Consider the following 14,358-nt stretch of genomic DNA (forward strand, 5'->3'; position numbering starts at 1 on the left):
AAATGTAAAAAGTCCTGTCGCTCACATACAAATGCAAAATCTAAATGGCACCCTATTCTTTATAGAGTACACTACTTTTGACCAGAACCCTATGGCCCTGGTCAAAAGTAGTGTACTATAAAGGGAATAGGGTGCCATTGGGGATGGAAATTCTTTGAAATTACTCATGAGAGCAAATACTACGATTCTTTGGTTCCCACAGAGGGTCAGGAGCTTAAGACATGAATGATATTATTAAAATGTTTGTTCATAAAAAATAAATGATTTCCCCTCCTCCCACATGGATTACAGACAAGAGGCTAGGTGCGTTCTGACTGTCTTAGTGTGCGGATAAACATGACCATCACTCTCATAAAACTTAAATGAAACATCACTCCTTATGTTTTTTCTCAGGCCAAAACGCTCAATCCCATTTCTACTGTCAAAACAGGTTTTGAAAAGGCTTCTTCCGCATCTTTTGGTCCATGTCTGTTTTTCACTCAGTGAAGTGCTACTATCCCCTTGGACTACAGGTTATTGCCGTCATAAGGTGTCCGTCTGTCTGTTGGCTGGACAGTTTCTACCGTTTAGGACCTTTGTGGGTAAAGGTAAAGGTGGGGTATAGCAGCAGCAGTTCCTCTGAAGTCCAGTATCTGCTGGAAGGACACCTGGTGGTACGAGAGGATGAGTGTGGCCAGCCAGCCTGTTGTGCCTCCCCCTCTCCCTCCCTCCCTCCATTTCTCTCTCTCCATCTGCAGGACTCTTAAGGCTCCTGTGCGGACTGTCTCGGCTCGTGCCCTCCCAAAGCTGGCTGTGGTGATTTAAGACACGGTGTGTATGTGTGGATTTGTTTGTGGCCTCTGCCCCACTTCACTGTCCATCCGCCTACCCTTGGCTCCCCTCCTGGGCAGCGACCACCACCCCCCTCAGTATGTCTCTGAGTCTGAGTCGTTGAGTTCCTCATCCTTGTAGAAGCCTCCATCGTGGTCGCGGTGGCCGATGTTGTTGAAGCTGCAGTAGGAGCTGTGCTCGCTGCGCAGCACGGGCAGGCTGTCGAAGGTCACACTCTTGGAGGGGCTGGTGGTGTAGTGGTTAATGGCACTGAAGGACAGGCTGGGCGCCGGGTTGCAGGGGGACACGGGCATCATGGTGGCCAGGATCAGCGCCAGGCAGTCCGCCACGTCTTTGTTGGGGGCGCAGGCCAAGGCAGGCGTGTAACCTGAGGGGTTCAAACAGAACAGCAGAGGGTCACTTCAGGAGCATCACCGTTTACTATAACACTTTTGGTGAAAAACATGAAATAACAGCAGGCTAGGAGATACAAAGTTAAGACAATAACCAAGCAGTGGACTAGAGAGAAACATTTGTGGACACATTGAGAAGAGAAGTACAGAAGAAAACGGTGTTAGCGTTATGGATCTTACCATTGTCATCGACTGCTAGCACGCTAGCACCCTTCACTAGTAGCTCCTGAACCACCACCGTCAGACCATTTCTGGCTGCAACGTGTAACGGCCTGAGGAGAAAGTACCGTCAGATTAGCCAGCAGCAAATGAGGATACCTCCCAAATGCCAGACTATTCCCTATATAGTGCACTTCTTCTAATTCTTCTGGCCCAATTAATACAGCTGAACCATACGTACGTCTGTAAGGCTGCGTTAGTCGAGTTGATGAGGTTCCTGTCTGTAATCTTCTCCAATATCAACAAAGCACTGGTTTCATGCCCCTTTAAAAACCAGAGTCAAACATGTCAGACCAAAATGTCAACCAGAGAGAGCCAACTGTTCAGATGAACGTCATCTTCATGTGGGGATGCTCACCTTACTGCAGGCCAGATGAAGAGCAGTGTTCTTGACTGCATCCTGCAGGGTGAGCTCTGCTTTGGCACTGCTCACCAACAGCTCTGACACAGACAGAGAAACATAAAGAAACTCAATTAGGAAATGAAGCGACTTATTAAAATGTAAAACAGACATGTTGAACTTAAGCCGGCTGGGCGAGGCAAAGCGGAGGAGAGGGGGCTGCGTACCGACAGCGTTGGTTTGTCCGTTCTCAGCAGCCATCATGAGGGAGGTCTTCCCGGAGGCATCGGGGGAGTTGACCTGGGCGTTGTGGCCTAGCAGCAGCTGAAGACACTCCACGTGGTCCGTGAAAGCCGCCGCATGCAGGGGGGTCCTGGAGAGAGAGGAAACTTATTTCACCGATATCATGTAGGACTGTTATAAACAAGTTTGTTCAATTAACCCTGTTTATACCATAGAAATATAAAATCACTAATAGATGTATTAAAAGTAATCTACAATCCCTCATCCAACCCCAGAGGTCATTTTATTCCCAAGACAACATTATTCTCCAGAAGAAAAGGACTTTGTCATGTGCTGTAGTTACCGGTTCTTGGTGTCAGTGGCGTTGACAATGGCCGGCCCCAGAGTGTCAATCAGCATCTCTGCAGCCCCCTCGTTGTCATTGATCACAGCACAGTGGAGGGGGCTGAACGAGTTGCCCTCGGTGACATATGCTATGACAAAGTCCTGTTTCAGTGTAAGGTCCTCCACTGAGAGTCATAACCCCTAATTCTGTTGTAGTCTTGTTCATTCCCCCACATGGCTCCGTCCACACCAATCGAATGCTTTTCAAGCCACAAGAGGGAGTGAATGAGTGTACACTTCATGGAGGAGAGAACAGAGCTACAGTCCAGTTAGTCAGTACGTACCGTTGTATGTAGGGGTGTAACGATCCATCTACTACATCGATGTATCGATTTATATTCCTATGATCCAACTACATCGATCTGTGCTCGGTGAGTTGGCCTTTTGGACAACATATATCACTCTAACATCGTTTTAAAATGTAATAAATCGATTGTATCGATACTAGGAAATAACCCATTGGATTTAAGCACGTCAGACTTTATATGGATGTTTTTTCTTAGCACTTTTAATGATAAAGGCTTTAAACATTACTCGATTCAGTCTGCCTATCCGTGACGTCATCGCCCCACGCCAGCAGCAGCGCAAAGGCGCAAAGACAACAAAACATAGCATGGCGGACGACAGAGGAGAAGCCGACGAGCGAGAAATTATCAAGCCACCATTGCGGTCCTTACAAGAAACAGGAATCTAGGAAACTTCACCTGCACTGTCCAGTATCCAGGTATTTATTTCAGTCACACTGGTTGAATTTTTGGCTAAAAGGTTACTGAATCGATTTCAAGTCACTGAATCGTTTCGGATCGTATCGTTCTAAATGAACCAATATCGTCCTTGAATCGTATCGACAACCACGAATCGTGATACAAATCGAATCGTTACACCCCTAGTTGTATGGCCTGCCTAATTCAGGGACATGTTTACGGTGCTGAAGAGAGAAAATCAGAAAATATCTAGTGTTCCGTTAGTCCAGTACGTACCGTTGTAGCAGGCCCAGTGTAGTGGCGTGTAGCCCTGGTTGTCTGTGATGACGGGGAGGGTCTCCACTGACTGGGCGGCGTGTAGGAGTCCCCCCAGCACCCCGATGTGTCCGGATGCCGCCGCCAGGTGGACAGGGGTCCGCCCCTTACAGTCCCGAACCAGGAAGCTGGCGCTGTGCTGCAGCAGGGCCTCCACACACTCCTCATGACCCGTCAACGCCTGGGAGGAAGGGCAGGGAGACAAGAATGGATTTGAATAACTAATAATCAATGATATAATAATGAATCATCAATTATTACAAATGATGTCTGGAGGCAGGTCCCCCTACAGGGATGAATACACCACTACCCATGGACAACTACTTTTCTGAAGATAATATGTATATTTGAGCCTCCCCGTCTCTTTCTGTGTGTGAGCGTATACAGCCAGCTCTCCTCCTCACCCCTCTGTGTAGCGCTGTTCTGCCCCACTTGTCTTTGGCTTCTACGCTGGCTCCCTTGTTGAGCAGTGAGTACACACAGTCTGTGTGTCCGCTCAGCACTGACAGCATCAGAGGGGTTCTGATACACAAGACAACAAGGTCATATTACAAACTGGTAATAACCAGGCTGAGTCCCAAATGGCAACCTATTCCCTATATGGTACACTACTTTTGACCCGAGCCCATAGGGTTCTGGTTTAAAGTAGTGCACCAAGTAGGGCATAGGGTGCCATTTGGGACGTAGAACTAGTGTCAAAATCTCTTTATTTCAGGAATTGTATCCAAAACCCAATTGACTTACTGTCCATTCCCGTCTTGAACGTCCACTGGACTCTGGAGGTCAGCATTTCCAATCAGCAAACGCAAACACTCCGAATGACCGTTGGTAGCTAGAGGAGGATAAACAGAGAGGATATAAGAATGTGAGATGATTGACCGTTGGTAGCTAGAGGAGGCTAAACAGAGAGGATATGAGCTGATTGCTGGACGACTATTACCTTCACATGAACAGACAGATTTCTAGAACAGTGGTATTGGTAGATGACATCCTCATGATGTTAACACAGCAGATAATAAAACATTTTGGGGCTGAGGCCCTCGAAGCCTGTCACCTGCTAGCTGTGTACCTGGCTCTGGATAGAAGTCCCCCTGTGCACTGATCTAGGATCAGCTTACCCTCCCCAGATCCTCAGCAATAATGACAAAAAATGACCTTAGATCAGTGTGTAGTGGGCATTTTCACACTATGCTATATAATATCCCTAGAGTGGACATTGGCGTCCTAGCAACATGACCAAACAAATGTCCATCTTGGTAAGGAAAACTTTTGAATTACAGAATCTCTAGGTCTTACGTGATATCCTATGCGTACCTGCAGCGTGGATGGGGGTCCTCTTCAGGGTGAAGTCTTTAACCAGGATGGAGGCTCCCTGGTTGATGAGGACGTCAACACACTCCACATGGCCTTTAAAGGCAGCCAGGTCCAGAGGGGTGCGCCCCTGGCTGTTCCTCACGTCTAGATCCAGCAGAGACTGAACCAGGACCTCCATAGCATGGTGGTGGCCGTGGTACGCCTGAATGGAAACAAACACACAGTCTGAAGCAAAGTCCAGTGGTATGCCTGAACACATTTACACTCCTAATATAATCAATGTCCTATAGTAGACCAGTGGTACGCCTGAACAGAAATACACTCCTAATATAATCAATGTCCTATAGTAGACCAGTGGTATGCCAGAACAGATATACACTCCTAATATAATCAATGTCCTATAGTAGACCAGTGGTATGCCAGAACAGATATACACTCTTAATATAATCAATGTCCTATAGTAGACCAGTGGTACGCCTGAACAGAAATACACTCCTAATATAATCAATGTCCTATAGTAGACCAGTGGTGCGCCTGAACAGATATACACTCTTAATATAATCAATGTCCTATAGTAGACCAGTGGTATGCCTGAACAGAAACAGTCCTAGACCCCTAAAGTAGACCAGTGTCTCTCAAATCGGGTGCCCATTTTTTCTCCCGCCCAGCATCAACATCGAAGGTCCCTGCCAAGCGTGAGATTTAGAAACACTCTACTTCTCCTCTGTTGGAGGTTGATTAACTCAAATGGCAAAATAAGGAAATCATCCTCATCATCACCGTGTCAAAATATGCATGTATTTTACACTAATCAGGAACAGATAGGAACATGGTGTGTGAGTGTCTGGACAATCAACTTTTCGTGGAAAAACAACACCATGCCTGCATCCCAGATAGCACCCTATTTCCCATGTAGTGCAGTACTTTTGATCTGGGCCCATAAGGCTCTGGTCAAAAGTAGTGCACTAAATAGGGAATAGGGTGCCATTTGTCATGTGGCGAGACCCCTACAGGAGCAGGTAGGCTTTACTCACAGCTAAGTGTAGGGGGCTGATGGGAGCTCTGACATCAGAGTCGTTCAGGATGTCTGTCCCTGAGGTTTCCATTAGCTGGGGAAAGACAAGGACGGGCCAGTTTAGACTTGTAACATATTTACTTTGAAGGTTAGTCTAGTAGCATGTTTCATGTTGTAAATCTCAGTGACCAGCCCCTGCAGACATACTGGGGTGTTGCATTCGTATCTTAAACAAGCTAGTGTGAGGAAAAGTAACCAACTGGTACTTACCACATCTAAAGGTGTTTCACTTGCAATCTGGAAAAAGAACATCAAGAGTGACGATGCGGCCACGACAAACATGCAACCACACCTTAAAACCTACTGAATATCAACGTCTGTCCCAAATGGCACCCTATTCCCTATATAGTGCATTACTTTTGACCAGAGCCCTATGGGCCCTACATTCATTTGGGACGCAGACAAAATGGTCTGTGAATGCAGGGCGTCTAGTCCCCTGTGGTTCTGACTCACCAGCTCCAGACAGAGGCGGTGTCCGTACGCAGACGCGTAATGGACTGCGTTGTAGCCCTGATTGTCCCTGATCCCTGGGTTAGCGTCGTTTCGCAGCAAATATTCCAGACACCTAGAGGTCAGAGGTCAAGAGTTCACTAATCATTATACCAACATCAAGACAGACAGATAAGCAAGCAGAGACACTTTCCCAAAGGAGACGTGGCCAAGCTTTCACACTGCAGATTTAACACTAGTATGTATTCAAACACGACCAACAACATACTCTAGACTACAGTGAAATGTGAAAGGTCATGGCACCACAACATACTCTCCAGACTACAGTGAAATGTGAAAGGTCATGGCACCACAACATACTCTCCAGACTACAATGAAATGTGAAAGGTCATGGCACCACAACATACTCTCCAGACTACAGTGAAATGTGAAAGGTCATGGTACCACAACATACTCTCCAGACTACAGTGAAATGTGAAAGGTCATGGCACCACAACATACTCTCCAGACTACAGTGAAATGTGAAAGGTCATGGCACCACAACATACTCTCCAGACTACAGTGAAATGTGAAAGGTCATGGCACCACAACATACTCTCCAGACTACAGTGAAATGTGAAAGGTCATGGCACCACAACATACTCTCCAGACTACAGTGAAATGTGAAAGGTCATGGCACCACAACATACTCTCCAGACTACAGTGAAATGTGAAAGGTCATGGCACCACAACATACTCTCCAGACTACAATGAAATGTGAAAGGTCATGGCACCACAACATACTCTCCAGACTACAGTGAAATGTGAAAGGTCATGGCACCACAACATACTCTCCAGACTACAGTGAAATGTGAAAGGTCATGGCACCACAACATACTCTCCAGACTACAGTGAAATGTGAAAGGTCATGGCACCACAACACACACAACAGTAAGAGAGGTGTGAGACGTACTTTCCGTCTGTGTCGGAGGCAGCAGCGTAGTGGAGCGGGGTGCAACCCCTTTTATCCAGATCGTTCACACTGGCCCCAGACCCCACCAAGGCAAACAGACACTGGTAGTTACAATTGGCTGCCGCATAATGCAGAGGACTCCTAGAAGAACGCACAGAAACCATTCAACATCAACAACAGAAACAGCTTATTGGAGCTGTATAACATTTACATTTTACATTTACGTCATTTAGCAGACACTCTTATCCAGTGCGACTTACAGGAGCAATTAGGGTTAAGTGCCTTGCTGCAGTGCACATAGACACATTTTTCACCTAGTCAGCTAGGGGATTTGAACCAGCAACCTTTCGGTTACTGACCCAACGCTCTTAACCGCTAGGCTACCTGCCGCCCAATATTTCCCATAATAATTCCTATATGCCCCTATACTATATTCCCCATTATCATAAAGATCACATATGAAAGTTATTTGATGCCACAGACAGACCTTCCGAAGCTGTCCTTTCTGTTGAAGTCTGCCCCTGTGTTGAGCAGCAGATTCAGACAGTCCAGGTTCCTGGTAACAAGATATCAAGTTCAGAAAGGCTCTCGTACATCTGAGCTATCAGGTGGATGGTAACAAGATATCAAGTTCAGAAAGGCTCTCGTACATCTGAGCTATCAGGTGGATGGTAACAAGATATCAAGTTCAGAAAGGCTCTCGTACATCTGAGCTATCAGGTGGATGGTAACAAGATATCAAGTTCAGAAAGGCCCTCGTACATCTGAGCTATCAGGTGAATGGTAACAAGATATCAAGTTCAGAAAGGCTCTCGTACATCTGAGCTATCAGGTGGATGGTAACAAGATATCAAGTTCAGAAAGGCTCTCGTACATCTGAGCTATCAGGTGGATGGTAACAAGATATCAAGTTCAGAAAGGCTCTCGTACATCTGAGCTATCAGGTGGATGGTAACAAGATATCAAGTTCAGAAAGGCTCTCGTACATCTGAGCTATCAGGTGGATGGTAACAAGATATCAAGTTCAGAAAGGCTCTCGTACATCTGAGCTATCAGGTGGATGGTAACAAGATATCAAGTTCAGAAAGGCCCTCGTACATCTGAGCTATCAGGTGAATGGTAACAAGATATCAAGTTCAGAAAGGCTCTCGTACATCTGAGCTATCAGGTGGATGGTAACAAGATATCAAGTTCAGAAAGGCTCTCGTACATCTGAGCTATCAGGTGGATGGTAACAAGATATCAAGTTCAGAAAGGCTCTCGTACATCTGAGCTATCAGGTGGATGGTAACAAGATATCAAGTTCAGAAAGGCTCTCGTACATCTGAGCTATCAGGTGGATGGTAACAAGATATCAAGTTCAGAAAGGCTCTCGTTCATCTGAGCTATCAGGTGGATGGTAACAAGATATCAAGTTCAGAAAGGCTCTCGTACATCTGAGCTATCAGGTGGATGGTAACAAGATATCAAGTTCAGAAAGGCTCTCGTACATCTGAGCTATCAGGTGGATGGTAACAAGATATCAAGTTCAGAAAGGCTCTCGTTCATCTGAGCTATCAGGTGGATGGTAACAAGATATCAAGTTCAGAAAGGCCCTTTCACATCTGAGCTATCAGGTGGATGGTAACAATGAGAACCTTAAAGAAAAGAGAAACCCGTACACTGCTCTTGCTAGTATCACTGTTTTTATAATGCTAATAAAAGCTATAATAAAAAGTGATACTAGCAAGAGCAGTTTGCAGGTTTCTCTTCTCTTTCAAGAAGATATAAAGACAATTTAGACCAGAGCGCAAGTCAATACCACCATGGCATGGAACCACATTATACAGAAATGATACCGCACTAATGATCTAAACGATTTTTTTATACTGCTAAACAATGTGAAATGTAAGAGTGTGAATATGTGTTTGTTCTTTCTGGTGGCTTTCCAGTTCATGAACTAAATATTCCTTGGTGTAAAGCCTGGACCAGTCCACTCACCCAACAGCTGCTGCAGCATGTAAACAGGTCCTTCCAAAGTCGTCAGGGGTGTCTATATCAAAGCCTGATGAGAGGAGCTTCCGACAGCAGTCAGAGAACCCACTGAGAGCAGCCAGGTGGAGGGGGAACATCCCATGGACGCCTCGCCTGCAACACATTTTTACATTTTAGACTTTAAGCAGACACTCTTATCCAGAGTGACTTACAGTTGATTCAGCTAAGATTGGAAACAGCACCACATCACAGTCCTCATTAAACCCCACAGCAGATCAACACATCAGCATGCTGCAATGCCCTGTCTATCAACCCCCCACACACCACAATGTGTTGAGCATAGTCTCCAAGCGGCAATTCGGTCAATGACAGAATTGCAGATGCATGTTGCATTATTGCTGGAAACTGTGTGTGTGTGTGTGTTCTCACTTGGCTGTGTCAGCTCCGTTCGTGATGAGTGTATTGATGAGTAACTCGTGGCCGTAGCGAGCAGAGATGTGCAGGGGTGTGTTTCCATTCTTTTCTTCACAGTCGATCTCAGCACCTACAGAACACACACACACACAGACACACACACACAGACACACACACACAGACACACACACACACACACACATACACACACACAGACACACACACACGTCAACCACTTGACCCTAGAGGCCTCATGAAGCTTCATGTTCAACCACATTGCAAGTAACATTGCTCTGTGCCAGTGAATCATGGTTTGAAGACTAAAGACAATGCTGAAGAGCCTACTGGTTCATATATATTCAGTTGAGAGCATTCACAGCGACTCACCATTCTGGATGATGGCTTGAGATCTGGAGAAGCGTCCGTGGATGGCCGTCATGTGGAGGGGGGTCTTTCCATCTTTACTCTGCAGATAGAAAGACAAAGATGGTTCACACGGCAGTCTGTGCTGCTGACCACAGGCAAAATCAAACACGTATTGGAGGAGCGCTTGATTGCATTTAGTTTGCATTGTTAGGCCTATTCCATTGGTATTTGAATGTAGACCAGGGCCAAATACTAAGCCATGTGCTGCGTCAGTGTGTGCGTCGCAAATGGCACCCTATTCTCTTCATAGTGAACTACTTTTTGAACCAAAGTAGTGTACTTATAAAGGGAACAGGGTGCCATTTGGGACACAGCCAGTGTCACCACGGCTCCTTGCTCTATGGGCCCCTGGTCAAAAGTAGTGCACTACATAGGGAATAGGGTGTTATTTAGTTCAGACACAGTGTTGGTCATCCGGTCTCCTCACCTTGATGTTGACGAGGGCCCCGTTGCCCACCAGCAGCTCCAGGCAGAGCGCCCCATGGCACGAGGCGGCCGTGAAGTGGAGTGGGGCGAAACCCTTCTCGTTCACCTGGTTCACGTTGGCGCCACACTCGATCAGCTCATTCACCACCACGTCCTGCCCGTTGTAGCATGCCACGTGGAGGGGGGTGTTACCGTACCCATTGGGCTCATTTATCTGGAGGGAGCAAGGGAGGGAAAAGAGTGGAGAGAGAGAGGGGGGGGGGGGGGGGGGGAACAAAACAATACATTCCTGATCAGGTCACTTGGTTCTGAAAACCCCCTGGCCCAAAACACTGGCTCCAACCTCCATCTCTTCATTACTTGGTTATGAAAACCCCCTGGTCCAACCTCTCTCTCTTCATTACTTGGTTCTGAAAACCCCCTGGTCCAACCTCTCTCTCTTCATTACTTGGTTCTGAAAACCCCCTGGTCCAACCTCTCTCTCTTCATTACTTGGTTCTGAAAACCCCCTGGTCCAACCTCTCTCTCTTCATTACTTGGTTATGAAAACCCCCTGGTCCAACCTCTCTCTCTTCATTACTTGGTTATGAAAACCCCCTGGTACAACCTCTCTCTCTTCATTACTTGGTTCTGAAAACCCCCTGGTCCAACCTCTCTCTCTTCATTACTTGGTTCTGAAAACCCCCTGGTCCAACCTCTCTCTCTTCATTACTTGGTTCTGAAAACCCCCTGGTCCAACCTCTCTCTCTTCATTACTTGGTTCTGAAAACCCCCTGGTCCAACCTCTCTCTCTTCATTACTTGGTTATGAAAACCCCCTGGTCCAACCTCTCTCTCTTCATTACTTGGTTATGAAAACCCCCTGGTCCAACCTCTCTCTCTTCATTACTTGGTTATGAAAACCCCCTGGTCCAACCTCTCTCTCTTCATTACTTGGTTCTGAAAACCCCCTGGTCCAACCTCTCTCTCTTCATTACTTGGTTCTGAAAACCCCCTGGTCCAACCTCTCTCTCTTCATTACTTGGTTATGAAAACCCCCTGGTCCAACCTCTCTCTCTTCATTACTTGGTTATGAAAACCCCCTGGTACAACCTCTCTCTCTTCATTACTTGGTTATGAAAACCCCCTGGTCCAACCTCCATCTCTTCATTACTTGGTTCTGAAAACCCCCTGGTCCAACCTCTCTCTCTTCATTACTTGGTTATGAAAACCCCCTGGTCCAACCTCTCTCTCTTCATTACTTGGTTATGAAAACCCCCTGGTACAACCTCTCTCTCTTCATTACTTGGTTCTGAAAACCCCCTGGTCCAACCTCTCTCTCTTCATTACTTGGTTCTGAAAACCCCCTGGTCCAACCTCTCTCTCTTCATTACTTGGTTATGAAAACCCCCTGGTCCAACCTCTCTCTCTTCATTACTTGGTTATGAAAACCCCCTGGTCCAACCTCTCTCTCTTCATTACTTGGTTATGAAAACCCCCTGGTCCAACCTCTCTCTCTTCATTACTTGGTTCTGAAAACCCCCTGGTCCAACCTCTCTCTCTTCATTACTTGGTTATGAAAACCCCCTGGTCCAACCTCTCTCTCTTCATTACTTGGTTATGAAAACCCCCTGGTCCAACCTCTCTCTCTTCATTACTTGGTTATGAAAACCCCCTGGTCCAACCTCTCTCTCTTCATTACCTGGTTATGAAAACCCCCTGGTCCAACCTCTCTCTCTTCATTACTTGGTTCTGAAAACCCCCTGGTCCAACCTCTCTCTCTTCATTACTTGGTTATGAAAACCCCCTGGTCCAACCTCTCTCTCTTCATTACCTGGTTATGAAAACCCCCTGGTCCAACCTCTCTCTCTTCATTACTTGGTTCTGAAAACCCCCTGGTCCAACCTCTCTCTCTTCATTACTTGGTTCTGAAAACCCCCTGGTCCAACCTCTCTCTCTTCATTACTTGGTTCTGAAAACCCCCTGGTCCAACCTCTCTCTCTTCATTACTTGGTTATGAAAACCCCCTGGTACAACCTCTCTCTCTTCATTACTTGGTTCTGAAAACCCCCTGGTCCAACCTCCATCTCTTCATTACTTGGTTCTGAAAACCCCCTGGTCCAACCTCTCTCTCTTCATTACTTGGTTCTGAAAACCCCCTGGTCCAACCTCTCTCTCTTCATTACTTGGTTATGAAAACCCCCTGGTCCAACCTCTCTCTCTTCATTACTTGGTTTTGAAAACCCCCTGGTACAACCTCTCTCTCTTCATTACTTGGTTATGAAAACCCCCTGGTCCAACCTCTCTCTCTTCATTACTTGGTTATGAAAACCCCCTGGTCCAACCTCTCTCTCTTCATTACTTGGTTCTGAAAACCCCCTGGTCCAACCTCTCTCTCTTCATTACTTGGTTATGAAAACCCCCTGGTCCAACCTCTCTCTCTTCATTACTTGGTTATGAAAACCCCCTGGTCCAACCTCTCTCTCTTCATTACTTGGTTATGAAAACCCCCTGGTCCAACCTCTCTCTCTTCATTACCTGGTTATGAAAACCCCCTGGTCCAACCTCTCTCTCTTCATTACTTGGTTCTGAAAACCCCCTGGTCCAACCTCTCTCTCTTCATTACTTGGTTATGAAAACCCCCTGGTCCAACCTCTCTCTCTTCATTACCTGGTTATGAAAACCCCCTGGTCCAACCTCTCTCTCTTCATTACTTGGTTCTGAAAACCCCCTGGTCCAAAACACTGGCTCCAACCTCCATCTCTTCATTACTTGAAAGGAAATCATTCGCCAACCCACTAGAGCTCTGTATTTTCATTGAGTTGTAATTGAACAGTGACTACACATTTGAATGCGTGTTGACTCACATCCACTCCAAGGTCCAGGAGGTACTTGACCACACTGATCATTCCACTGGAGGCTGCAGAGTGGAGAGGGGTGTAGGCCTTCTTGTCTTTACAGGACACCTCTGATCCATGAGAGGCCAGCAGTTTCACCACCTCAATGTGCCCTATGGTAGGTAGAGAGAGCGAGAGCGAGAGAGAGAGAGAGATTAGTTTACAGTGGTACACAGCACCATAAGCAACACCTACATCATGTTAGTACAACTGAAAACATCTAATCAACCTACTTAGTACATGATTCTGACATAATAACACACTAGACGTGGCTCATACAGCTGAGCTGTGAGACTAACACACAGTCCATTCATTCATTCATTCATTGGTATAAAGGACATTAGTCAGAATGTAAATGATGTGGTAAACTCATCACCCATGTAAGCAGCCCAGTGGATTGCTCGGCGATCCTTCTTGTCAAAGGCATTAATGTTGGCTCCTCTGGAGAGAAGCAGCCTCACCATCTAACAGGGAGAGGAGAGAGAAACAAAACACAGGTTGAGGAAAACTAAACAGCAAAATCCGCTAAATCTGGCTTCAAAGCCTTCCCTTTAAAATTATATATTTTGTATTCACAATGAATGAAAGATAACATGTAAAGACATGGTACATTTCTCCCCTTTTAGTCCCCCTTTGACCTCCCCCTCCCCCCAGAATGCCTCCAAACACATTTAAAAAGAAAGGGAAAGTAATTGACTTACATGTCAGAAAACAAAACAAAAGTATACAACAACGTTACTTCAAGCAAAAATGTAATAGCCTAACAATTTCAGGTGATTAAGTGATTTTATAGGCCTATATAGCAGTCATCTCAAGGTGGGGCCAAGAGTACTAATCTGGAGGAAGTGTTTGGAGCTGTTCAAAATAGGATATCATCGGGTCCCAGGAGGAATAAAATGAGTTGGTTGACCCTCGAATGGTAACTTCATTTTTTCTCATTTTAGGAACAGCTTCAGATCTTCGAGCCAAAGAGAGGCTAAGGGAGGATTGATAGATTTCCAATCCAATAAAATCCTTCTGCGGG

General features: G+C 46.1%; 1 protein-coding gene across 1 annotated transcript in view; it reads right to left on the minus strand.

The window, feature by feature from the left end:
* Positions 1–775: 775 nt before the first annotated feature.
* LOC311125502 (serine/threonine-protein phosphatase 6 regulatory ankyrin repeat subunit A-like) overlaps positions 776–14,358 on the minus strand; it is a gene marked incomplete at its 5' end in the record, with an annotated part of 48,067 nt that continues 34,484 nt past the window's right edge. Inside the window, 21 exons of the mRNA XM_084199546.1 lie at positions 776–1,198; positions 1,404–1,495; positions 1,624–1,706; positions 1,801–1,883; positions 2,010–2,155; positions 2,369–2,534; positions 3,390–3,609; positions 3,833–3,950; positions 4,173–4,260; positions 4,743–4,944; positions 5,777–5,851; positions 6,028–6,054; positions 6,271–6,382; positions 7,220–7,360; positions 7,707–7,775; positions 9,200–9,346; positions 9,623–9,737; positions 9,995–10,073; positions 10,461–10,673; positions 13,305–13,447; positions 13,711–13,798. Of these exons, the coding sequence (XP_084055672.1) occupies positions 906–1,198; positions 1,404–1,495; positions 1,624–1,706; positions 1,801–1,883; positions 2,010–2,155; positions 2,369–2,534; positions 3,390–3,609; positions 3,833–3,950; positions 4,173–4,260; positions 4,743–4,944; positions 5,777–5,851; positions 6,028–6,054; positions 6,271–6,382; positions 7,220–7,360; positions 7,707–7,775; positions 9,200–9,346; positions 9,623–9,737; positions 9,995–10,073; positions 10,461–10,673; positions 13,305–13,447; positions 13,711–13,798 (2,700 nt within the window). The 3' untranslated portion in view covers positions 776–905. The remainder of the gene's footprint in view (positions 1,199–1,403; positions 1,496–1,623; positions 1,707–1,800; positions 1,884–2,009; positions 2,156–2,368; positions 2,535–3,389; positions 3,610–3,832; positions 3,951–4,172; positions 4,261–4,742; positions 4,945–5,776; positions 5,852–6,027; positions 6,055–6,270; positions 6,383–7,219; positions 7,361–7,706; positions 7,776–9,199; positions 9,347–9,622; positions 9,738–9,994; positions 10,074–10,460; positions 10,674–13,304; positions 13,448–13,710; positions 13,799–14,358) is intronic.

This window comes from Coregonus lavaretus, assembly GCF_964263955.1.
Source record: "Coregonus lavaretus genome assembly, contig: HAP1_SCAFFOLD_367, whole genome shotgun sequence".
In the NCBI taxonomy this organism is placed as follows: Eukaryota; Metazoa; Chordata; class Actinopteri; order Salmoniformes; family Salmonidae; genus Coregonus; species Coregonus lavaretus.